Below are 24,477 nucleotides of genomic sequence, written 5' to 3'. Positions count from 1 at the left end.
TTCTGCACAGCGCCCAGTCCAGAATGAATCTCAATACACTGAGTCACCAACACAGACTTTTTCTCCCCAGTGTAATTCCTCTCCTTTTCATGCTGCATTTCAGCAGCTACTGAACTTTTCATACTCGTTTCCAGATCTCCTAAACCAGCCACTAAAACCGTACTCCCACTTTTTCACCAGTGCAACATGTAGAATTAACTGTGCACAGCACCTCCTTTCTCTACTCAATGTCTTTTCTCCCTTAAAAATCAGAATCTATACATGAAAAAAAAATCAAACTTTCTTCCTTTTTTTCTTTTTTTTTTTTTAAGAGAGAGACACTTTGAGGTAGAGATTAATCATGCAGCAAAAGATTAATTCCCAGCTGCTTGGCAACCATCTGGACATTCTACTGGTTAAAACACTAGTTTGAATTGCTAACCTACCCCTTTGATCTTTCTCAATGTCTCCAGCCCATATGTGCAATAATTAAAGACATAGTTCACAAACTATTGCAAAAAAAAATAAATAAATAACTGTACATGTACATCTAGATCCCCACAACCAGCCTGACTGGTATCAGGAATTATAAATCAGCAGCCAGTTTATGAAAACATGTCTCATCTTGACATCCACAGTGTGTCTCACACCAGTCTAGCAATAAAATAAGGTTTGGGGTTTATTACATTACATTCTGAAGAGTTATCAAAGCAAGGCAGGATGTGACTTCCTCACAAGGAACACAATGGACAACTTGCACATGTTTTTGGGAGCAGGACATTAATCAGCCAGGAATTATGTTAGCAGCAGTCAAGATTGCTGTAATTTTAAATATGAACGAACAGATTCCTACTTGGGACGATTACTCAGTGGTGAGAATCAGTTTACAACTGGATTCTCCATATAAATCACACCCTGCATTCAAAACAGACACAGGGGTTGTGGAGAAAAGGAGAAAATTCAAATGGACCAGAAAATAGCTGCTGTCACTGTCTGGAATATTTTCAAGGGGAAACAAAGCAGTGTTTTCAGAAGCAAGTCGTCATAAGAAAAAAAGTCACAGAAAAGTGAAAATCATGATGAAAGCCATAATTATGCCATATCTGCCTTTTCTTGCCCCCTCATATGGTTCACACTTGTGTGAACGGTAAGCAACACGCATTCTTACACTTTAACAAGAATATTCACCAGGATTAAAAACCTTAACAATCTTTACCCTTGGAAATCAACAGGACATTTATGAGCAGATGTATGGCTTGGACAGACCCCAGTGAACAGGATGACAAAAGAAGGGGAACAGCAAAGGAAGAGAAGTGGAAGAATGAAGGAAAATAAGAAAACAAAAAATCCAACACACAAAGCTCCAGTTATTGTATGACTCAGGTTTTGGGCCCATTCAAATGCTTTCAGAAAGTTCATCAAAACCACTCTCCTCCTGTTATTAAAAAGCATAAACAGCCCCAGCACATATCTGAGGAGGTTCCTTGAGCTGTATCCAGCCCTCCTGATTCCATACACAGATGTTTATCTATCCATCCAAGATTTAAACTCTAGAAACACACACAGACATAAGCACACACTTTTAATTTGATATATCACACAAGAGAATGATACTGATATATTTTGTTACCATCCTTGGAAGATATTAACAAAAATATTTCTTTTCAATGAGGAAAAATATAAAATCCATAATGTAGCTTAAGGCACGATAATGTTAATTGTGCAGAGTCCTTGGTTTAGGATACTGCATTTTCCATATTGCATTTATTTATTGCTCATATTTGACATGAATTTCATATATTTAAATACTTCACTATGGAACAGGGCAATTAAGAGGAAGAAATCAAATCCAGCAGGACAATGCCCACTGATCACCATCTCCTAATTGCAGGGACTCTTATCTTCAAATGTTCTTTCCCTTCTCTTTTCCATGCTAACACCAGCCACTGTTATTCATTCTCCCTCCCCAGTTTTACAACTTTCTTTCCTCCCTGCATTCTTCCCCTCTGCATTCTATGTATGGTCCCTCTTGGGGGAAATCCATATCACAGCTCTCATGCAATTTGCTCTGTTTCAAGTTATAATCTCCTGCCAGATAAGTGAGAAGCACAGTAAATCTGCTGCTTTCAACACCTTCAATCCAGAGCCCTTTTAGCCATTACTTAACTATATCAGCACTGCAGATTTTATCTTGGTGAAAATATATCACTAGATCCCAACACTTCTGGTGCAGTAAAACCATATAAATGGCTTGATGATCTTTATAAACAAAATTTGTGTCACGCAGTAAAAGGGAGTGCTCCTTCCCAAAATAAAAGGAGAAAAACAGAAACAAAGATTACAAAGATGAAGGTCCTAAACAGCTTTTTAAAAGGGCTGCATCCCGAAGATAAGACTTCTTGAATCATAAACCCATAAAACACTCTTCGTTTTCCATCTTACTTCTGGTCCTCAATCCATGAAGATGCATTTTCAGGGAAAAAAAAAAAAAAAAAAGTCTTTTCCCCATTCTCTGGGTGCTCTGGTATCTTACAGCACTTATCTCTCCTTTTCCTGTGGTGTTCTCTCCCTCATTCCCCACCCCACATGACAAAGAGGTGGAAGCTATCCCACAGGTGTTCTCCTGAAAACCCAGCCACTGCCTTCCCCAGAATTCATCCTCCTCCCATTTAGTCTGGGTTGCTTTAGTACACAAGAGGCTGGAAAAGCACCAGTGGCTCCAGTGTCCAAAGGCTTTATCACTGGATTCCCAAAAATCAAAACAGAGGAGTGGCAGGAGCACAGTGATAAAGTCAACAAAAACATTGGAAACACTCAATGTTCTCAGTTAACCCAGACAGATGAAGCTTCACAATTTATTGCATAAAGCATTGAGCTTGCCAGTTTGTCTGAAAAAATGAATAAATTAAGAGCTACTATAGGACTTACTACAAATTTACTCCAGGTATAACCTTCAACTGCAAAGTGAAAATGATTTCCAATACGCCTCTGATTTGTTTAGGTTTCCTTTGTTGAGATAAGATAAATAAGTATCTTTGAGTACAAAATAATAAAACAGAAGGAAATTGAGAAAAATGCTGAGAATAAATATGACTGACAAAATGAAAAATTAAGAAAGAGAACTTCTTTAAAGAAACACCAAAATGTCTTGAAGTGATATGTCAGATAAAGTAGTTGTTTGAGAAATGTTAAAAGAAATCAGTTTATTAACATAGCTGATTTTATTTTCTCATTCCAGAAGAATTCCAAACCTGTATCTTAGCAATGGTACTGAATCAGTTTTTCTGAAAAATCACAAATCAGATTTTTCCTTTCCCCCTCCTCTGCCCTGTGGAGCTCTGGGTGACACAGGATGCCAGAGGTGAAGTTCAAAGGGACATTTTTCCCTTTTTATCAAGACAGGCCAATCACCCCATCTGTGCTTTGCTGTCCTGCTGAACATGGATTTATTCCTGTTGGGTTGCATCTCCCTTTTTTAAACCCGTGATTTTTCAGTAATGACCATTTCCCAAATGGTTTAATCCATGTCAGAAGGATGTGGGGAAGAGATGACTAAAAGCCACTGCCTGATGACATCGGCGCTCTCGCAGGGCTGTGATGTGGTTATCACTGCTCATGGCCATGTGTTCAGCATTACAGACTCTAAACAGGTGCAGGAATGCTTTATGAACAAAGGTCTAAAGGTTAAAAGCAAAAAACCCCACAGTTATCCTATTTTATGTTCTCCCCTTGTACTACAAAGAGGTTGAAAACAGTTAATGGTTCCCCCGGACCCTTTTGCACAGCACCATTTCTCTGTTAATACATTCACATTCTATAAATGAGAAGGACTTTATTCCTAATCAAGCTTCACAAACAAAATAAGATGAAAACACATTTATGTTTTCTCGTTAATAGCACACACATGGTGATTGTGAAACACTGTCTGTAACCTTTCCAGTTCAAACCAGCCCACAGTTGAGCACCATTAGCAAAAAGTCCTGGATTTTTTACTGTGTGGCTTAGAGGATTTTTCCACTGAACTACCAAAGTATTAACTGGGTATTTTATGTAGCTCCTTGGCATGCGTTCCTGTTTATTTAATTTGAAAATATTGTTTAAATAACAACATTGTGCTTTCAATTTATTTATTTCTTGTGCTATTTTCACATCTTATGAAACCTTGCCTCATCCTGAGGCACTGGTGGCTTGAACGTTGTCAGTACAAAAGAACAGTCAATAGCAGAGCAGGGAAAGTGAAAGGCACATGGATTGTGCAGCTGCTTGTTTGAGCAAAGAGTGAGGCAGCCAGGTAGCACCAGAAAACATTTCACACACATTCTTTTATTAACAACTGAAGGATCTGCCAACCAATTTTACCCTCCTCTGTATCTTTGTTAAAGATGTTTTCTGAATTTTCATGAAAGTAACTTTAGGACAGTTCTAATCCACATGTCCTTGCAAGACACTGACGCATTTGGGGTAGTTTGTGGGGTACTTTAGGTCCTTCTGGACAATAGGGAACTATGTACATATGTCTCAATTTTCCAAGAGCATACAGCTGAAATCAGAAATTTTAAAGACAAACAGAGCAGCGTGCTGGATTTGGCTTTTTGTTGGTTTTTTTTTATGATTGTTTGGTTGGGCTTGGGGTTCTATTAATCGTTTTCCTTGAGTTTCCTTTTCTGCCCATTAATTCACTCTTTCAAAAAAAGAAATGTGTTAAATAAAACGTGCAGCTTGTGACAAAATATCTCAGGCAGTTGACTCCCTCAAAGCATGAAAAAGGTGAAAATGACCACAAAATTCTACTTTTACACATATTCAAAGCAAAAAAAAAACATGGTGGGGGAGAATTAGACAGCCAAACTTGGACAGTAATCTCAGGAATTCAGTGTTACAAAGAAGTAAAATAAAACCCCATGTGACCAAAACAAGATTGGAGCTCAATGAGGCAAATACAGAAATAATGTAGATCCTATCAGAAATAAGGTCAAAATATGCACATTTTGAAAGATATATAGAAAGCCAACAGAAGTTTTCACTAAATTAAAGGTTTCTCTGCCTCTATTAAAAGGCAATTTGGAAAATTCCTAGAATTCAAACTTCTCTCCACTAAAAATTCTTTCAAAGGACCGGTAAATGTGTTCAGAAAGTCTTTTTTACTTCCTAAATAACTGGGAAATCCATGAATTATTTAATGACAAGCCCTGTCACTTCAGCAAATTTCCCTTCCATGAGATTTTCTGCTACAACAACTTCCTTGTTAAAGCCCAATTTCCAAGGAAAATGCCTTAAAAGAATCCTACCTCTTTCTCCTGCATTCGAAACGGTGCCTGGTGGTGGTGCCGAGAGGGGCTGCTCTGCTCAAGGCCAATTTTAGGTGTCATCTATTGAAGAAAAAGTTCCAAACAACCATCCAAGTCAAAAACAGTAAATCCAAGTACAATCAATCCTGACCAGCAATTTAAAAGAAAAAAACACAAAGGGTTTGTGTGCCCTTCTGAAATATCAAGGGAATATAAATACCTACCACAGTCATTGGCACCCGTTTTTCTCGCAGGTATCTGGGGTTTTCTAACTGAAAAACAAGGCAGAGAAAAATCAGAAGGTCAACAATGTCTGATATAGTCTAAGACATCATGACTGAACTGTACTTAGCATAGAAACTGCATCACTCAAAGAACCACAGATGAGATTTCAACATGCCCTAAATGCCTCGAATAGAAATAGGAAATCTTCCTAAAAGATCATTTGGTTGGAAATCTACTCAGCAATTTTGATAATGTAAATGGGCCAAAAATTGCACTTTTTCCCCTCCCAGCTCTTGTGGCTGTAAAAATTCCATCGATGCATATTATAAAAATATTTGGCAGCTACATATATAAGTTTATGCAAAAGATTTCCACCTTCATTGGCTAAATTCTCATTGAAATCAATATAAAGCTACAATACATTTACAGATTAAATGGATTAAAATCCAGTGCTTTTGAAAAATTACAGTTGGGTGTGCTGAAACTATAGGCACACATGAAAGTTATAGAGACAAAACATAAGGAAATAATTCATTAACATGGCTGTATAATTAAAACAGCTCTCTTAATCACTTTTTTTAAGAAGTGGATACAAAGCATTGCTCCCAACCCACTTCCTCTATCAGACAGCTCTATCTTTCTAATTTTCTCAGATGATGAGGCACAAACATTACATCACAGAGAAAACAGAATGCCCAATAAAAGCTTTCAAGGGTATAATCTTGTGAAATGTGGCAGTGAGATTTGGAATATGAATGAGATTGCAATACACGTAAAAAAAAAATAAAATGTTGTAGGATTAGGTTGATCTACGCAGCATGGCAAGTATATCAAATACTTGCACTTTCTGCAGTAGTAAGAAATAAATTTGTGTGTTGAATTTATCAGTGGAAAAGAGGCTTAATCCCTCTGAAATTTCAATTTGATACAGGGTTATTCATTTCCTGTCCCAAAAGGTGATGTAGGATTTCTGTATGGTGTTGAGTTATCATATTTCATCCAGAAGTCATTGCAGATACTCAACAATTTAACACATACATTCAATTTCAATGAATGGTATTATCCAGAATTTTAATACATTAGCTGAAAGCATCAGGAAACCAATAATTGAACAGTAACCTATTCACTGTCAGGGAGTTTACTAGAATAGTTACACTAAACTTTCTTTACACAAAGTATCCTGTGTTGGCACTTAAAGTCGGGGCAGCCACCAGCGAATGAAGGAATCCTGGATTGCCACAAAAATGAGGAATTTTAGACACAGAAGAGATTGTGAGGAGTACAGGAGTGGGATCAGCCTGGAGCACCAACCACAGGAGATCCAGTGGAGGGGAAGGAAAAGCAAATCAAGAGAGAGGGAAATAAAAGGTACAGAAATTCCAAACTGGAAACATTTTGGAGGATTTTCTTCATCATACACATTTGTACCTGCAATAGGACTTTCTACTTCCCTTTTATTAGCATTCTATTCCTCCTCTCACCTCAATTTGGCCACTTCCCCATCCAGCCCACACTCCTGATCATCCTCAGGCCTGGAGGTGTTTCCTACTCCCCAGCCTGGCATCAGTGGGAGCAGGGGAAGCCTTCAACAATACCTGCTGCAATCTGGAGAAGGCTGCAGAGCCACAATTCAAAGGCTTAATGTTTCCCCAAAGCCCTGTCTCTCATGCAGAATCACCCTCTACAGTGGCTTTTGTTTAAACCTAAAAATTGTTGTAAATATTTACAATTAATTAAAATCCTTTATCTGCCCATGACATTCAGCTGTTTGCAGCCTTCACTTCAGTCTGGAAAACTAAGGTACATCCTACTTGTTTATGGGGAAGAAGGAAAATGTGTCTCTAATACTTTGTAGGGCCAAAGTCTTGCATTTTTTGATTTTGTAACAGCAGCCATATGTGCTTTGAAGTTAAATGTTCCCACTTTGTTACTTGTTGTGGATTATATCCACTTAAACTGATCTGTAAACATTTAATGCCTCAACATTCATCCTTTTCATGCTGGTCTTCTGCAAAACCTCTCGTTCTCCAAATTAAACCACATTAAAGAGGGAATATCGCAATAAAGAATTCCCCAAAAAAGGAAAAAAAAAGTCTGTATTTATGAGAAACATGCAAATTTAAAAATAATAAGCAAAAGGTCAAAGACAAGCCAAAATACATATGTATGAAACTGAAGGACTGCCATGAGAAGAGCAGTAAATCACATGCTTTTTAGCAGTATGAACCAAATAAATGTCATCATGAAAGACATCTTTATTTGAACTAGAACTGAACTCTAATTTGTAAATACCACTTCTTAACAGAAATGGTATTTTGAATGTCTTTGTAGAAAAGATTTTGGATTCTCCTGTTCTACTAGACAGTCTGACAAGAAATCATGCTTCAGTTTGTAAGGAGTGCAATGGTCACCTTCTCCTTCTCCTAAACCAGAGCTGTGAAGGTGTTGGGTGATCAGATCCCCATGAAGAAATCCCCATCACCTCACAGAGATAGTCTACTTCATTAAAATATACATATTTTCCTAAATTGAAAAAAAACCCAAAAAAGTATTGCAGAAACGTACATAAAAATAAAATTCCAAAACTGCATTTCGGGCAAATTAGCCATAATTTGAAACTTCAGTATTTGCAATTTATATTTATTTTAACAACACCTAAAGTAGTCAAAACTAAATATTTATGAGTTATACAATTTTAAAGCTACCAATGCAAGTAATGAGCAAAGCACTGACAGAAGTTGAAATGCTTTCCTCTCAAAAAGCAAGGACAGTGCAAGAAAAGCACAATTTTGAGCTTTAAGTACTTCTACAAGTCCCATTCTCATCAATTACATTCCATCCCTCAGGCTGAAAGTATAGTCCAGGCTTTCTATCTGTGCACTATATCCCAGCCCAAAAACTCCCACCAAAGCTTTGCTCTTTTGCTCATTAAATACCACAACAATGACAACATTGAAGTCATGGTTCCAAACCACCCCTCCAAAGTCCCGTTCCACTCTTTGGAAGAGTTTATCCAGGCATGGTTACCTCCAGTAATGCCCAATAGCAGCCTGTGTCAGTCCACTCACAGAATATTGTAAATATTAAGATTCAGAGAACAAAACCCCCACACTTGCATCTGCAGGATCGCTGCACATTCACCCCTAAGCTTCATCAAAGACAAAACCGGACTGTTTTCAAAACAAGGATGGCAAAAACACACATGAAAGAGTTAAGAACACTTAAGGCTTTGAAATGGTAAACAACCAAACTGAACCTTGCCCTAAATTCTTACTTTAATCTACCAAACCCAGCCAGCCAGCATGTTCCCTACAGAAATAACTGCTGAGTAGCTTCAGGAAATTTGAGTAAGGACATTCTTATCTAACATCATAATTCGTAGGGAAGTTCACTTTAATGCTGCTGCTGCAGTCTTAGTGGAAGGACATTAAAGCACACGAAGACTGTTTGTCAGCATGGAAGTTTGAATTTATTTTTTGAAGTCACAACACCACTTGGAGTTCACTGTGGGAAAGTTTTTCCAGCACTGCTGCCCTCCAAGGCCACAACATATACAGTAGGTATGTTTATAGTAAGCAGCCAGACTGAGAAACCAAACAAAAGATAATCAAATAGCTTGTGCAGAAATGGTTGAGCTTAACTAGACTGGAAAGACACAGGCAGATGTGAGCCAAGCACACAGAGCAGGCACAGCATCCACTGCTGCTGCAGCCTCCCAGGAACTCCCAACACTCCATCCATTTAACCCTGTGTTATAACACTTCCCTCCAAGCAGGACAATGGAACACAGCCACCAACCACGGAATTTTTCTGGTCTCAGTCTTCTCAAACCTCTACTAGGCAATAACATTTCCCAGGACAAATTCTTCTGGGCAAGACTGAGAGCCCAGTCAGACCCACACCACTTCTGGTAAAAGCTAAACAGTTAATTCTTGTCCTGGCTGAATTCCAGTGATGAAAAATCGTGTCCTCCCTGATTAAAAAGCCCTTTGCTGTTCCCCCAGGGTACAATCTCTTTGTGCTTTCTACCTAAAATGATGTGCTGAATTTCCTGAGATGTTTGAAAGAGATGCTTTGTCACACCTAGAACTGGCTACAGTTCAGTGACAAATGAAACTGCATCACAGGCATCATGAAGAAGAGAGTGAGAGACAGGCAGGTGAGGTAAGAATTTGCAGGGGTTTAATTCACTGCTGTTCCTTTACGTAACTTTAATTCTTTTATCCAAAAATTATGTTTGACTACAATCTAAAAATCTTAGCTAAAGAAGAAAAAAAAAAAAGAAAAAAAAGGCGTTTTAATTCCATTATCCAACAGGGTTCTTTTCCTGACACTATGCATTTTTCACAATATTTAATTATTTTTGAAACATAAACAGGAGATGGTCACCTTCCCCTGAGTTATGAAGTGCACTAGAGCTGCAACAATATGCAGAAATTTATTGACAGCTGTTGATGAAGTAAGACCATAGAATCACAGAAAAGTCTGGGCTGGAAGGGACCTTAAAGTTCTTCGCATTCCCCTAGCCCAGGTTACTTTTATTATATTCTAAGATGGCTGAAGAAAGAAAATTCAGAGTAACAACATGACCAAAAATTACTGGTATTTATTTGTCTCAGCTCCTGGCTCAGAAACTTTTTCCTTCAAACAGTCACACAAAAGGATTTCTGCTTTTCTACATTGCAAATGCAGCTTCAACCTGATAAAGGACAGTCCCCACATCAGTTTAGATAAGAGTCAATACAGGCTAAGAAAAACACACTTCATATAATGTATGTAAAATGAGTGTAAATTAGTATTCCACATATGAAATGCAAATTTATTACAATCAAAACTCAACTTTTTTTTTCAAGCATTTACTCATTCCTGATTAGACTCTAAAGAACTTGAATAATAAAATGTTTGATAGGGATAATCAGGAACGCTGCAAGGAAAAGGGGAAAATTCTTTTATTACTCACAGAAAGTAACAATATCAGCAAAGTAACACAACAGATTTACTTCTCCTGTAGAAAATGTTTTTATTAAGAACAAATATCTGAAGCCTCCAGATTAGATGATAAGTTTTGACCTCTCATCTTAGCAGAAAAGTCATAAAAGCATTTCCCAAAAGTTCCCGCAGTATTCTTAATAATAATATTAAAAATCCCCTCAATCACTGATGTAGGTATATCATAAAAACTGAAAACACATCCAGATTGTGACCTCAAAAATACAAAAGCTTTGAAGAAAGAGGAAATTTAGAATATATTAAAGAAGCAGGAGGCTTAAAGATAACAGTAAAAATAAATTAACAATTTATAACTGGTCATTTCAATCCAGACAAGCCCAAGATGGAGCAGTAAAGGCTCAGCAGCACCACACAGCTGGAAGACACCAGGGCTGTCTCACCAATGTGTGCACCTAGCTGTGTATTTGCAGATTCTTGGATGAAAGCATGGTCTCCATATAAACTTGCCTGAAATAGTCACAGCTTCCTAAAAATACACAGATTCTTACTGAGAAAAATCCTTGTATAAGGACTTGTATAACCAAAGAAACCCAAGGAAAGTTTGAAAAGCTTTTCAAGACAACTGTTCTTCAGCCCAGGCAGCTCAAATTAAAAGCCATTCTGTATCTCCTTTCCTATCTTCCCCTACTACTGAAGTATTTTTTGGGTCAAGGGTCTTCAGTATCTGAGGTAGGATCATTGTAAATTAAGTTTCCAAACAGTGTGCAGCTGGGAGCAGGAATTAAAGGACAAGATGCTCCCATGGCAATTTAAATGCCTGCAAATAACAGCAGCCACATCTGACACTCAAAGCTTACAGATTCCAAGGGGCTGCGATCATTTAGTGGGATTTTTTATTTTTAGCAGTGGAATATTCTTTAAGTGTGACGCTCCACTTAAAAGTTCCTGACCCTTTCAGAACCCACTGGAGGCCGTGATCCACAGCAGGGAAATGCTGCTCAGCACAACCCCTCACAGACCTCTCTTTTACAACCTCCAATCCTCTTTGTCAGGTAACTCCCAACAAGTCTTATCAGGCAATCAAAGTCTCTCATGAGCGACTTCTTTAATTACCATCCCTGGAGAGGAGACTTGAAAAACTGATTTATGTGCCACAGTAGCCAATTTGTTATCCAAGGGAGCTCCCGTATCAGCAGAGGATCATCACAGCTTAATAACCAGCCATTATCAGCACAACATGATTGCAAACTGGAATTCAATTAGGAAAAGAAATAAAATACAAATAAAATTACAGAGATAAGAGATAAGCAGGCAGGCAGATCGACACTGATATAAAAATGCAGGATATAAAGAGATCCTTTGTCAGCATCAGTTGGTGTAATTTGTAAAATGGCCATGAGCGAGTTTTCCCCCTTAAAGCAGCTTTAAAAGCTCAAGGTATTACAGCTTCCTGCTCATCTCATCCAATGGATAATACAGCCCAAATATCCAAAAGCTGCAAGTGACTGCTTGCACCTTTGTTTCAGGCACCTGTACAATGCTGACACTTGCACTCATCTCCACCCTCAGGAAAAAGCAAGAGAAACACCAAGAAGGACAGAAAACCATTAATATTCTCTGTTATCATTTCTGATTGCACTGAAGAGAACTTGGCCATCCATTAAAAACCTGGAGTGTAAAAGGCAAGCTTTTTAAATGTTGTCATATCCCTCTGGACTGACAGTAGTGTAGGAAGAATAAGGATCATTTGGCAGCTGATTAAAATGACAACGTGAAAATACATGATTATTTTTCAAAAAACAAGGCTGAACTACTTAGTTAAACTTGCTCTCATCACTCCTAACTTTGGCTGAGCTTTCAACCTGTGAGAATAAGCACAAAATGAGGAAGAAAAGAAACAAGAAACCTTCCTGTTAAAATCAAAGTGATCTTAATAAAACTAAATTGTTATAAGGATATTAATCCTAATGAAATAGGTTAAAGATTTGGTGGTACAAGTGAAAGGGTTGCAAAAAAGACAAAACAACACAATAGAAAAAACACATTAAAATACAGCTACAAAGAAAAGATACTTCATTGTCACCTTAGAACTACCATGGACTAGTACCACAGAAAATGCAACCAAGGTAATAAAGTCTAATAAGAGTAATAAATTCAAATTATTAAAAGGGAAAGAGAGAGGGGGACAGAAAAACCTCCCGAACACTTCTCAAAAGGAGGCACACTGACCAAAAAAAACTGAGTTGTATTAATGGCTTGCAAATTCTGTATTGGTTAAAAAAACAAACACAGAAAGACAAATGCTTCTTTCATTTATACAAGTATAAATAAAAAATAATGTTACAGAGTCATTAGGAATTAGTCTGAATTTCTAGCAAAGTAAGACCTTTGGTTTTGACCAGCAGCCATTATTTTGCCTGATTTATGAGTAACCGTATTAAATGTGTGAAGATTATTATTACTTAAAATTTCAATGTTTTCCTCTCATACATTCATAAATAACCTTTCCAAGCTTTAGCAATTCATTTCTAAGATACTCATTCCCACACAAAGTTTTGTTGACCAAGCTCAGAATACATTACTGAGGAGTTCCCATTGCAAGTCAATAAATAAGTAAAGTACTCAGTTCATTTTACCCCGAGATTCCAACTACTGAGTCGTGCTTCGAGGTCATCATCATCCAATGAAAGGTTTCTTTTGTGTTGATCATCCTGGAACATAAAAAAAAAAGTCAAAGAAAATATCAGAATTGCTGGCAGATACACAGTTTAAATTTAAACTTCTCATTGACTTGGCCATAGCTACACTGCACTTCCTAATAGTGTCACAATATTTCTGACATCTTTCACCTAAACAGTTCAGTTTCCAGAGGATCCTGGGCTGAGAAAGCAGTGCAGAGGATAAATTAACCTGGCTCTCCACTTTAATGTTCTTCTTCATTTATTTCCAAAGCAATGGTCTCCTTTACAGAGGGTGAGTTTACTAAAAAACCCAAAATACTCCATTTTCAGGCATCAATTCATTTCCACAGCACCTTTTCTGGGGCTAATCCAGAATTCTGAGATCACCTGATCAGCCTCCAGATGTAAAAAAACAGATTTAAAAATGAAAGGAGAGCACAGCAAGGCAGGGATGATTATCAAAGCAGAGGACAGAGCAGCTCCTGCCCAGCCCAAGGGTCTTCCCTGATTTCCAGCAGCCAGCCAGGGCTGTGGTTACTGCTGCTCTAGGGAGTAACAAGGAATTGCCTCTCAGAAGAAAAGGTTTCCCTGTGGGATAACAGTAGCTACCAATATTTAACTTATCTAATGGGGAAAGCTGGTACAGAACCTTTTCCTTGAGGGAGGTATTTAGAAAAACAACATTGAAGCCTGAATCACTTTAAGGTCTCATTAAGTGAGGTTTGTGTATGGGCCTGCCAGCACCTCTTCTTTAAATCTCATTTGTCACAAGCATCCAGGGACCAGAGCTTGGGCTGCTGTTCATCAACACTTGGTAGAGGCAGCTCTTAATGTTTCTTAAAAGTTTCCCTGCTCCTCTACCTGGGCCTGAATGATGCCAGAACACTGTGAAATCCCAGAACATTCCTAAATAGGGAACAAGGTATTGTTTGTTCCAGCCAGCCAAACGTTATCAAACTGGCAAAGCAAGAGAGGATTATTTCACTTAAAGGCCCTTTTAAAGCTGTAATCACAGGAGAATCCAGTATATGGAGCTGAAGAACAATGAAGTGCAGTGATTTGTCTAACACTGACCTGGAAGCTGCAGCAAAGCCAGCAATAACAACAAAAAAAGAATTAAAAATAAACAAACCAAGGCAGCAAAACTTCCCTACAAAACTTTAAAGCCCCAAATCCAGGCTTCAACTGAAGAATATATATATTTTTTACAATAACTTTTCCATAAGGAATAATTCCTAAAGTAACATAAACAGGAAACCAATAAGGAGAATTGTAGTAAAGCCAGCACGCGGTTTTATTTTTAATTATGGCATTTCTGTATTTAAATTCCATTTGTATACATACAATCAACACACACATAAATCCATTCACAGTAATCAGCCTAGAGCACAGACACTGATTTCTGCCCACTGGGCACATGTAACCTGCCCTGATAAACCATCCCCTTGCTAATCCTCCATTCCAGATGCACAGCAGAACACAAATTTCCTCAGAAAAGAGCTTCCAGTTTATCCTATTTGCACTTCATGTCCTCATAAATTCTCAACTGTGCCCAGCTGCAATCTTCCTAAACTATTCCTCTGATAGAATCAAAACTGAAGCGTGGGCAGAGCTGGAGGAACAAACAGGAAATTCAGTGGTCATGGAGGGGTGAGGGTTGTTCTAGGTGTGGTGAAGGACACTGCAAGGCCACAGAGCCCATTTTGGAAGATAAACAGCACATTTCTTGGCATCACACATTTGTCAGGAGTAATTGTCAGTGCAAAGCTTGCAATTACATAAAAGACATCATTGAATATTTTGGACTAAAAGGGTTTCAGACAAAGCCTGTTCAATGCTCTTTCATCAGTCAAAATGCTTGGTGTGGAAAGTCTGATGAAACAAACTGTCCAAAATTCACTCTTTCAGAGGTCAACCCTCACTGAACAGAGCCAGAGGCATCTATGCAGCTTTCTTTAATCTGTTATTGCAAAATACAAGATGATGTCAATGCAGGCACGTTGCCAAGCCCAGGGAAAACAATGCAGCAGACACTGAACACACAACACTAAACAGAGGTCAAGCTTTAGGATGAACTGAGAGCATCCTACAAGAAATTCTTTTCCCCTGCACTGCAGAGGACAGATTTTAGTCCTCCCTATGACTCCCTCCCAAATGTCTGCACCTTTACACATGGATCACAACTCCACAGCTGGAAATAACAGCTTTACAGGGATATATATTAAACAACTCAGGGAAAGCAGAGCTTTAGGACAAAAAGGAGGAGCATCTTACAGACAGTGACGTGCTTAGGTCATCTTCAGCTGTCCGGTGAGGAGAATGCACACAGTGGGATAGCACTGATGGCTTCTCATTCAATCTCTCCCTGTTATTAATGACAAGAGGAAGCAGAAAGAGAAGAATTCATTTTCAGCAACTTGTGGCACTCAAAGGATGTTAAACACAGAATAGAATCGGCTAAAATACACACAAGAAAATAACTGTTGAGATGGAAAGATCAAAAAAAAAAAAATGAGACAAAAGAGAAAAATTTCATGTTAAAGGCAAACAAAACCCTTAAGTGTTCCATTATAAAAACAGCACCAGAAAACCCAACTCCAAAAAACCCACTAGAAATATTGTGTACATAAAAGTGTTTTTTTGCTTTCCTTTTACTACATGATCCAACATCTCCCAAAAGATTTTAGGATAAATCCAAGCTAAGGAGAGGGCTGATTTAAGAGAATGTTTTTGAAACAAAATTGCTAATACTATGAAGCAACATAAGATGGAATCCAGTGACTCAGAGAATAAAGAGGAATTGAGGTGATGGTTGCTTGCACTATAGGGAAGCCTTTTAAGACCATAAAAATAGGTTACAACGAGGTAAATATCCTATAACACACAAAGGGCAAGAACAACACACTCAGCTCTATACAAAGGCAGCGGCTTGAAAGGCCAAGGTGGAGAGGAACAACTCAGAAATATTGTCTTGGTTTCATTTCATTTCTGTTTTATGTTCTAAAGTGGAATTTATGGGGATGGTGAAGAAATGCCCACTAGACAGGACACAAGCACAGCATGACCAAGTGCTCTGTCCAGCAGAGGGATTTTCTGGAAAAGATTTTGTAGTAAATAAGACACTTGAACAAAGGGAAATGCAGATCAGCAGACAAGTGAAGAGAATTGTCATTGATGCACCTGGTCACAGACATTTCTCAGCCACAGAACAGGGGAAAAAAAACCAAAATAAAGTAAAATTTATAAGCATTTATTAGGTGGGTTGATACAGCAAAAGATCCAAAACAGTAGTGAAACACCCTTCAGCACATACTCCACTGTCAGATGCACAGGTATGAAGGTAATTAAAAACTCCTGTTAGTCCCTTCACCTTCCTATGACTGGCCATATTATATTAAAGTCAAATCAGACCATTCAACACCTCCCTTCCTTTCCATCTGGCAGCAAATGAGATGGTTGCTATGCCAAAAAGACACTGAGATGAATGAAGTGTTTATGAACAGAACAACAACTGTTGGATGTACAATATAAAGCAGTCACTTCTAGGAAGACAAACCCAAAGTTTTCACCAAGCACTTGGCCCCAGCTTTCATCAGAGCAGCAGGGAACAGAGAAATGCAACAACTGGGAGCCTACCTTCCCTCCCAGCACCAATAAATCCCATATAAACAACGTGTATGGATGCACAATAACAATTACAAAGCAGTAAATAGTTTAGATAAGCAAAGTCTTAGAGGTAAAAAAGATCAAAAGGAATATGATAACACAATGACTGCCTCTTGCATTTCTTACCAAGATTTCATTTGACACAAAATTACCTTTAATTAAAGGGAGATAAATCATTGCCTGTGAGTAAATCTGCCCTTTAATCAGATTTCCTTTCTGAGCAATACTCAGGTTACCTAACAATGCAATAAAGTTCCAATTGTTAAAAATGAGAGAAAACAGAATTCATGCCCTCGTCATTCAGAGATTCAGGAATATCAACAATTACACAATCCAACCCAAGGTACCTGGGGTATTTTCAGACTGACCAAAGGGAGGACAAAATTCTAGATGTATTCTTTGTTCTGTATTTGCTCTTTTGAAGAGGAACTGAAAAGAAAGCTCCTTTACTTGATAGTACAAACAGAATTTGAAAAGATTGTTAAGGATGAACACAATTTTGCTCCTATCAAATATGTACCACCTGTCCACTCCCTTTTCCAGCCCCCTGCTAATATGAGTCAGGCTCCAAAAAGAACAAGATTAATTCTTTTTCCTCCCACTGGAGGTGAGTGAAGGATGATCAGAGTTTTGACATCAACCTGTGACCTGCTACAGCCCAAGCAGGGAGCTGGCACAGGAGGAGACAGCAATTTGCTGCTAATAAAGGAGATTAGTAAATATTCCTTCTAGAACAAAGTGAGGGAAACTCACTGATTCCTCCTGGTCCAGCACAACTATATACTCACCTTTAACAGTATTTTCAGGCATACACTATAAACATAATGTAGAATTTTCCAAAGGGCTCAGAAAACCCAGTTTTCTGTTCAAACTAATCTAAACATTTCTCAAACCAACTCTCTTAGCTTTCAAAATAAAGCTGCACCTTTCCAGCCCCAGCTGGTGGGATTTATTCATCCACACCCCAGTTTGCAAGCAAGGTTTGTCTATCTAAGTTGTTATTTAGGCATAAAAACAACTTCATATAGAAGAGTCAAAATTGTCCAACACAGAATTATCTGTATTGCAAGATAAAAATCACTATGAAAAGAATTTCTCTGCTTGTCTGGGTCTTTGAAAGGGGAGAATCTTGAGATAAAGAACATCAAGTAGTTACTCAAACATGTCTCACTGACATTATCTATTTTGCCCTGAGAAAACATTGTAGGAACTGAGTCATGGCTGGAATGCAAAAATTTTCATCCAGCTACACAAAATCCATGCCCGTGGATGCAGTTTTCCCAGTGCACATTCAGAGGATAGAGACAAATATAGTGGACCTCGGTCACCATCTGCTGGATATCCCTACAAACTGCACATCCAGAAATACTTCATGTATTACTACATTTTTACCTGCACTGATTGCCCACCCAAAATTGCAAATAAAAGAGAAACAGGATCTGTGTGTCGAATATAGGTAATATCTTAACATGGTTACATTTAAGTAAATATTAAATATGGAAATATTTTGTATTTTTCAAAGCACAACAGCTGAAACACCTTCAGTATTTTTCTACAAAACTTGCAGGAAAAATAAGTTTCTTAATTTTATTAAGTTTCTTAATTTTTGTGTTTCTTCTTCTCTGTGAAGATTAATTTAAGTAACCTACAGAACCATCAAAATTATCCAACACAAATTCAGATTTCCTTAGACACAGCCCCAAGCACCCACTTAGTCCAAGCATCCACTGGCAGAGCTGTGCCTATACATCTGATTTTTAATTCCCAGAGTCCTTTAAAACAGTAACATTATTCAATTACATTTACTTTCATCTCCTGGCATGGAATAATTTGCAATCCAGGGAATATTTTGCAATTACAATAACAAAAATTAATCCAAGGTATCAAAAAATATTTTTAATACATGATGCATTCCTTGTTTTCATAATGTCAATTTTTTTTTTTTTTTAATTAAGGTTATCTGGACAGCATCTCCCAACAATTCTCTGTATCACCAAGCCCAAAGCAGTATTATCATAACTCAACTGGAAATTCTTCATTCTCTGCCTCTGGTTCTTAAACCACAAATCTGTTATCAAAACCACAGGTTCTTATCACAGCATGAGTGCAAGCAACCAGAAGATCCCCTAATCCTGAAGGAAAGGAGGTACAGAGGCCTCAGACATAAGAGTAACTTTTTAAATGATTGTTAGATTTACACACAGTTAATGGATAGAGAGGAGGAAGAGTTTCCTGTTACTCAGTGTGATTTAACTTGCAAGTGTCCATCTGTCACTTATCCAAATCACTGCTGAAAAACTAAAAACATGATTGAAAAATGATGATAAACAGCATAAACATCAGTGTGCCTACAAAAGAACAGCTAATGGTGGCCACTTAAGAAAGATGCAAGCGAAGACATTAGAAAAGCATTGAACTTGTGAAACTACACTTGAAAATTTATTTCTAACACAACGAAATGAAATCAGAAGCAGAGCGAACACTCACTTCCTTTTGCACAACACCTGCTGTGCTTTGACTAATACTCACTCCATGTCTAAGAGTGCTTCTTTCACCAAGGATTTCAGAGAGGTTAAACATTAACTAGACTTTTAAAATAGGCAAACAAGAGGAAATTCCACCCATAATTGAAAATCAGCCACATAAAGCAAAAAAAAAAGGAACACAGTTCTCGATAATCAGCACAAAGTTGCACTGTGTAAGAAAATCCAGAAAGAAAATACTTAAGAACAGTAGATTAAACTAGAATTTACCTAAGATTCCCACAAATTAGGACAGAATAGAGCTGAAGTTTTCCAAGTGTCCAAATGACCAGCTTGTCACTCCTTCAATACTGCAGGGACATCTTTCTAAGCCAACAGGAAAACAAGCCTTAGTAACATGACACAATTCACCCCTTTTTCCCTGCTGTAAACAGCTCTATTCTCAGCTGACTGGGACTAAGGACGCAGTTTAAGATCAATGGCTGCTGCAAATCAAAAACCTGAATCTTGCTCAGTAAAACTTGTTTCTTTGCAAGGAGCCACTATTCTGTTTCCTCTAAAAAATCTGTGAGCAACAGTCATAGAACAACCCCTAAACCTACCATCTGTATGCTTGTTTATATTTCTAATCTGTAGGGAAAAATGCCATTAAAAAAGATTTGATAAAACAGCTGCTTTCAGCATCATGGCCTTAAGACTACAGATGCAGGCTTTGATTTTCCATGTTAAGTGTCTGGAACTGAAAGGAGGAGGAGAACAAGAGGAAGGGAAAGAGGATAAAGGGATGGGACAAAAAAGATGATGTAAAGAAGTCAGAGAAGAAGACATAGTGGAGAAAAGTAAGAACAGAGCAGTCTAGAAGCTCTCAGCTCTCGTTGCATTGCAGTTGTCACCAGAGTTTCTGTATAAAGCACAAACGCTGACGGTGAGTCCATGAGGAAGGGCAATAAACTCACACAAACTGAGACATCCAGAGCTTGCATCTATTAAACACAAATCAAACACTGTTAAAGCAAGGACAGAAACCTTACCGATGTGCAGGAGGTGCTGCTGAAGATGAGTCCCCCACAGAGGATGCATTACTGCCATGGTTTCCCAGCTCTCCCAGCACCCACTCAGGTACGCAGTCAGAGGTGCTGTTCCGAACTCTTGGTGAACTTGGTTCATCAAAATAAACTGACTAGGATGAGAAAAAATGCAAAAACAACACGAGAATATATTTGCAGGACTATCTGCAGTACAAACCTTCCTTTTCCAGTGAAGTCAGTGAGGTGTGCAAATGCCACCTTCCCAACCCATGGGAATTCATGGCAACAGGGTAAATATTTTCCAATACTTCTACCAGCAAAAAATGGCATTGTTATGTCACTGGAGCTGATGCCAAGGGTTGACACAGCATATTCAGTTCTTCAGAAAACAACCTGCAACTTTAACCATATCTGTGTGAATCCTATAGTCTTCTCAGGCTACTGAAGACACCAACTTTAAGAACAATTTTCCTTTCACAAGAGCTATCTACTGATTAGGACAAAAGAAAGCCTCAAGGGCTTTTTATTATATTTTGCCAAAGAACTAGAAAAGGATTACCTTTCTGTTCCTTCACGCTCCTATTTTCATAAGCCTTCTAATCAGAATTTTGAAGGTACAGGTCTCAAAAAATTTTGCCCATTGAAAGGTTTTCCCAGCATCAATTACAAGAAATGCCTTAATTTATCACATGCACTTCCACTCAACCCATTCAGAATCGTTTGTCGAATCTGTGCCAAATCTAAGATGGAAAAGCAGTTACAGGATACATTTTAGCAAGCTTGTCTCATGAAGAAATGACACTCACCATGTAGGCAGGCAAAGTTCTCAGCATTCCTTCCTCTGGTTTTTGGCTGAAGGGACCATTCAGAACTCCTCTCTGCAGCATGTGGAGCAACAGTTTTGCATATAAGTTTCTATTCTCCCTTCCCACTATTCCTATGCCTGCTCCTGAAGGTTTGCAGAGTTTTTTAATCCATAGTGAGCACCTTTTTCTTTCTGAAAATATAAATATAGGTGGTCACTGTACATTTTCAGAGCAAATCAAACATATGCAGAAACAGAAACCATCACTCGTCAATTTTGTAGAGTTCTCCCTTCTACACCAAAGTTTAAAACAAAACAAATTCCCAAATGACCCAGCCAAATTAAAGAAATAATTAAAGACTTAGATTAAAAATAAGTCTTTAACAATGGTTCAAATTTACATATTGCACAAACATTTTCTATAAATTCATGATTACTGAAAGTTTACATCACTTCTGGAAACAGCATGGAATTGGAAACACCAAGAATTCTACACTCACTGCAAGAGCTGCCATAAACTAAAACTTACAGCTTATCTGAGCATTGATACTTTAAATTCACAATAAATCCTCATCCATTTAAAAAAATAAATCTCTATTTATACAAGCTTTGCTACCAGATAAGGAAATTATCCATTTGGTTAAAAGTTTAATTAAAGGTCTTAATTTGTAGGGTTTGTGCCTTTGATAATACCAGCTCATTGTAAAAATTAATTTATACAGCATCTCTTATTATTGATGTTCTACTATTAAATATGTATTTAGTTATTTATTTATAAAAACATTTATTAATTGATGATCTATTATTAAATATTCCTGAACAAACATTAACAACTTTTTAATTTAAAAATATTTTCTATCTCAAAAACAACGCCCTTTAAAAGCTTTTTGTTTCTACTGAACTGTTTTTTTCAAGATAGATGTTAATGCATTTATGCAAAAGCACATTAATATCATGAAAACAAGACAGATAAGGTCAAACAATTGCAGTAGATACCTAAAACATCCAACTTTAGAAGTTGTGCACCCCCCCCCCCCCATCAAAACTGAACCTTGCAATGTCAGTGGTGAAGTGCCTGGTTAAATTAAGTGATACACATAATAACTGTCAGTCCCTAGGGCTTTATTATTAGTGTTGAAATGTGCATTTTACCATATGTACCTGAACTACACTGCAGGTTAAGGACATAGGGCTTCATAGCCACAATACAGCGATCTAATTCCGCATCCAGGTTTTCCTTTATTTCATCTTCACTGCTCATTTTGAAAGCACACAAAGTAACCTGCAAAATTAATGACATTGATGTAGAAAAGGTCATGTACTGTTTTACATCAGTCTGTCTTCATCTTGGGCCACACAAAGATGTGCTTGGAACAACCCAGGAAGTGACACTACATGTGTTACGTTCAAATAAAAACAAAACTGAGACGGCTTCTTTGTAAATAACAGGTACTCGGAGACATCTACAAGAATGTGCTTGTTTAGATTTGAAACTGAATAGCCAACCGCACAATAAATATATTCATGACACCCAATCTGCATAAAACACCTTAAGGCGTTTGTGTGATACCGCATTCCTAACTCGCTATTCCTTAGAATTTGAGGGGGTTTTTTTTTTGGGGGGGAGGGGTTTGGGGGTTTTTGCGGGTTTTTTTAAGCAGAAGGGGGGAGAAAGGAGGGAAAAGAGCAAGTAGAGCGATAGTAACAAGTAACAGAAGCAGAAATGCTGTCAGGAGTGTTTTTAAGGAAGCAGCGGCGCACAGAGCAGCGCTGTTCGCTCCCGTGCCGTTCACGTCCCAGCTGAGGACCTTTCCCGGCCCTTTCCAGCCGCCAGCTCGTTCCGAGCCGGCGGAGCCGCGCAGCCCGGGCCTGCCCCGGGGCCCTTCCCTGCGGTCAGCCCCGGCCGTGCCCCGGCCCGGGCGCACTGAGCGTCCCCGGCACCCCTCCCTGCCCCGGCCGGGCCCTGCCCCGTTACCTCGGGGGGCTGCGGCTCGCAGGGGGAAGGAAGGCGGTGGCGGCGGCCGAACGTTCAAACGGGCCCCGCTCCCGGCGGCCCCGGCCCGGCCCGGCCCCGGCCCCGCGCGTTTCCGTTTCCGCGGTGACCGGGGCGGCCCGGCCCGGGCGGCTTCAGGCGGCCGTGGAGAGCCGAGCTCAGCCCGCTGGGGTACGAGGGCGCTGGGCTGGGGCGTTGTTCGTCCTCAGGCTCTTGGGATTGAGGAGTGTGAGGAAGGTGCTGGTGGGGCACCGCGGAAGCGCAGTCACTGCTCTGAGAGGAGCTGGGCTCTTCCCTCTGCTGACCGGGGACAGGAACAGGGGCACGGCTGGAGCTCGGCCACGGGAGGTTTAGGTGGGATTTTAGGGAAAGGTTATTCCCTCAGCCAGAGGGTGCTGGGCGCTGCCCAGGCTCCCCAGAGAACGGGCACGGCCCCGAGGCCGCCAGAGGAGAGGCTCCAGGAGAGTTTGGACACTGCTCCAGGGATGGACAGGCTGGGATTGCTGGGGGGTCTCTACAGGGACAGGGGCTGGACTGGATGATCTTTCCAGCTCAGGATATTCTGTGATTCCTGCCCCAGGTGATGAACGTCACCACAGCCCAGCAGTGCGGTCACGGCCGCAGCCAAAGCTCTCCCCAGATTCACCTCCCTCGGTGGGCAGCTCTGGATCCGCCCGGACACGCACGGAAAACACTCAGGAGTGCCCAGCAGAGCCTCGGGAGCCGCGAGGGACAAACGGGCGATGCCAGCTGCAGGGTCCTGCATGGGTTTGGCCGGTCCCCAGCACACACACGGCTGGGTGGAGATGACTGCAGAATCCTCCTGCGAGAAGGACTTGAGGTGTTGGTGCCTGGGGAGCTCGGCGTGCCCCGGCCGTGTGCCCTCTTTGCTTCATTCATTTCACCGAAGTCTGTCATGGGCTTTGCTCTGTGTGTAGTGTCTAAATGCTTTTATCTCGAACAAACGAACTCTTCAATACTTCTGAGTTTGATTCAGATGCACAGACGCATCAAACAAGAAATCCTTCATGTGCAGTAGGAAATTGGCTTTTTTCTTTGATTTCTCAGCTAATCTTCAGCAGGAGTGATTCCATGGGAGGGTTCATTGGGTGATGGCTCTGACAGCTGCACTGGAGCCTGCTCAAAGTGCCTTAAACCCATATTTGCACAGGAGCAGTACAAAAATCAGTGATGGAGTATTTCAGCCATGGTAGAATCTCAAGAATATGTTACAAAGATGGTTTATTATCCTTAAATTCCAAATTTAAAATAGTTGTCATGTGATGTATATTGGAACACGGGACACTTTCAATCTGTGCTAAATCCAGGGTAGATATCTTGCAGCAGGGTAAGGCTGCTGTGTTTCTGCATGTTGCCTT

The 24,477-nt window shown here is 39.4% G+C and overlaps 1 protein-coding gene across 1 annotated transcript in view; it reads right to left on the bottom strand.

Annotated features, from left to right (window-relative positions):
- The window catches only part of CEP112 (centrosomal protein 112), a 153,763-nt gene extending 130,593 nt beyond the window's left edge, over positions 1–23,170 (bottom strand). Inside the window, exons 1-8 of the mRNA XM_062506577.1 lie at positions 23,081–23,170; positions 22,267–22,387; positions 21,107–21,297; positions 20,304–20,452; positions 15,398–15,488; positions 13,079–13,153; positions 5,492–5,539; positions 5,268–5,348 (exon numbers count right to left, since the gene is read on the bottom strand). Coding sequence (XP_062362561.1) covers positions 5,268–5,348; positions 5,492–5,539; positions 13,079–13,153; positions 15,398–15,488; positions 20,304–20,452; positions 21,107–21,297; positions 22,267–22,366 — 735 coding nt within the window. The 5' untranslated portion in view covers positions 22,367–22,387; positions 23,081–23,170. The remainder of the gene's footprint in view (positions 1–5,267; positions 5,349–5,491; positions 5,540–13,078; positions 13,154–15,397; positions 15,489–20,303; positions 20,453–21,106; positions 21,298–22,266; positions 22,388–23,080) is intronic.
- Between the last annotated feature and the right edge of the window lie 1,307 nt (positions 23,171–24,477).

The sequence above is a fragment of the Cinclus cinclus genome, chromosome 20 (assembly GCF_963662255.1).
Source record: "Cinclus cinclus chromosome 20, bCinCin1.1, whole genome shotgun sequence".
Taxonomy (NCBI): domain Eukaryota; kingdom Metazoa; phylum Chordata; class Aves; order Passeriformes; family Cinclidae; genus Cinclus; species Cinclus cinclus.
The sequence above is the reverse complement of the archived record's forward strand: the minus strand, read 5'-3'. Positions and strand labels throughout refer to the sequence as shown.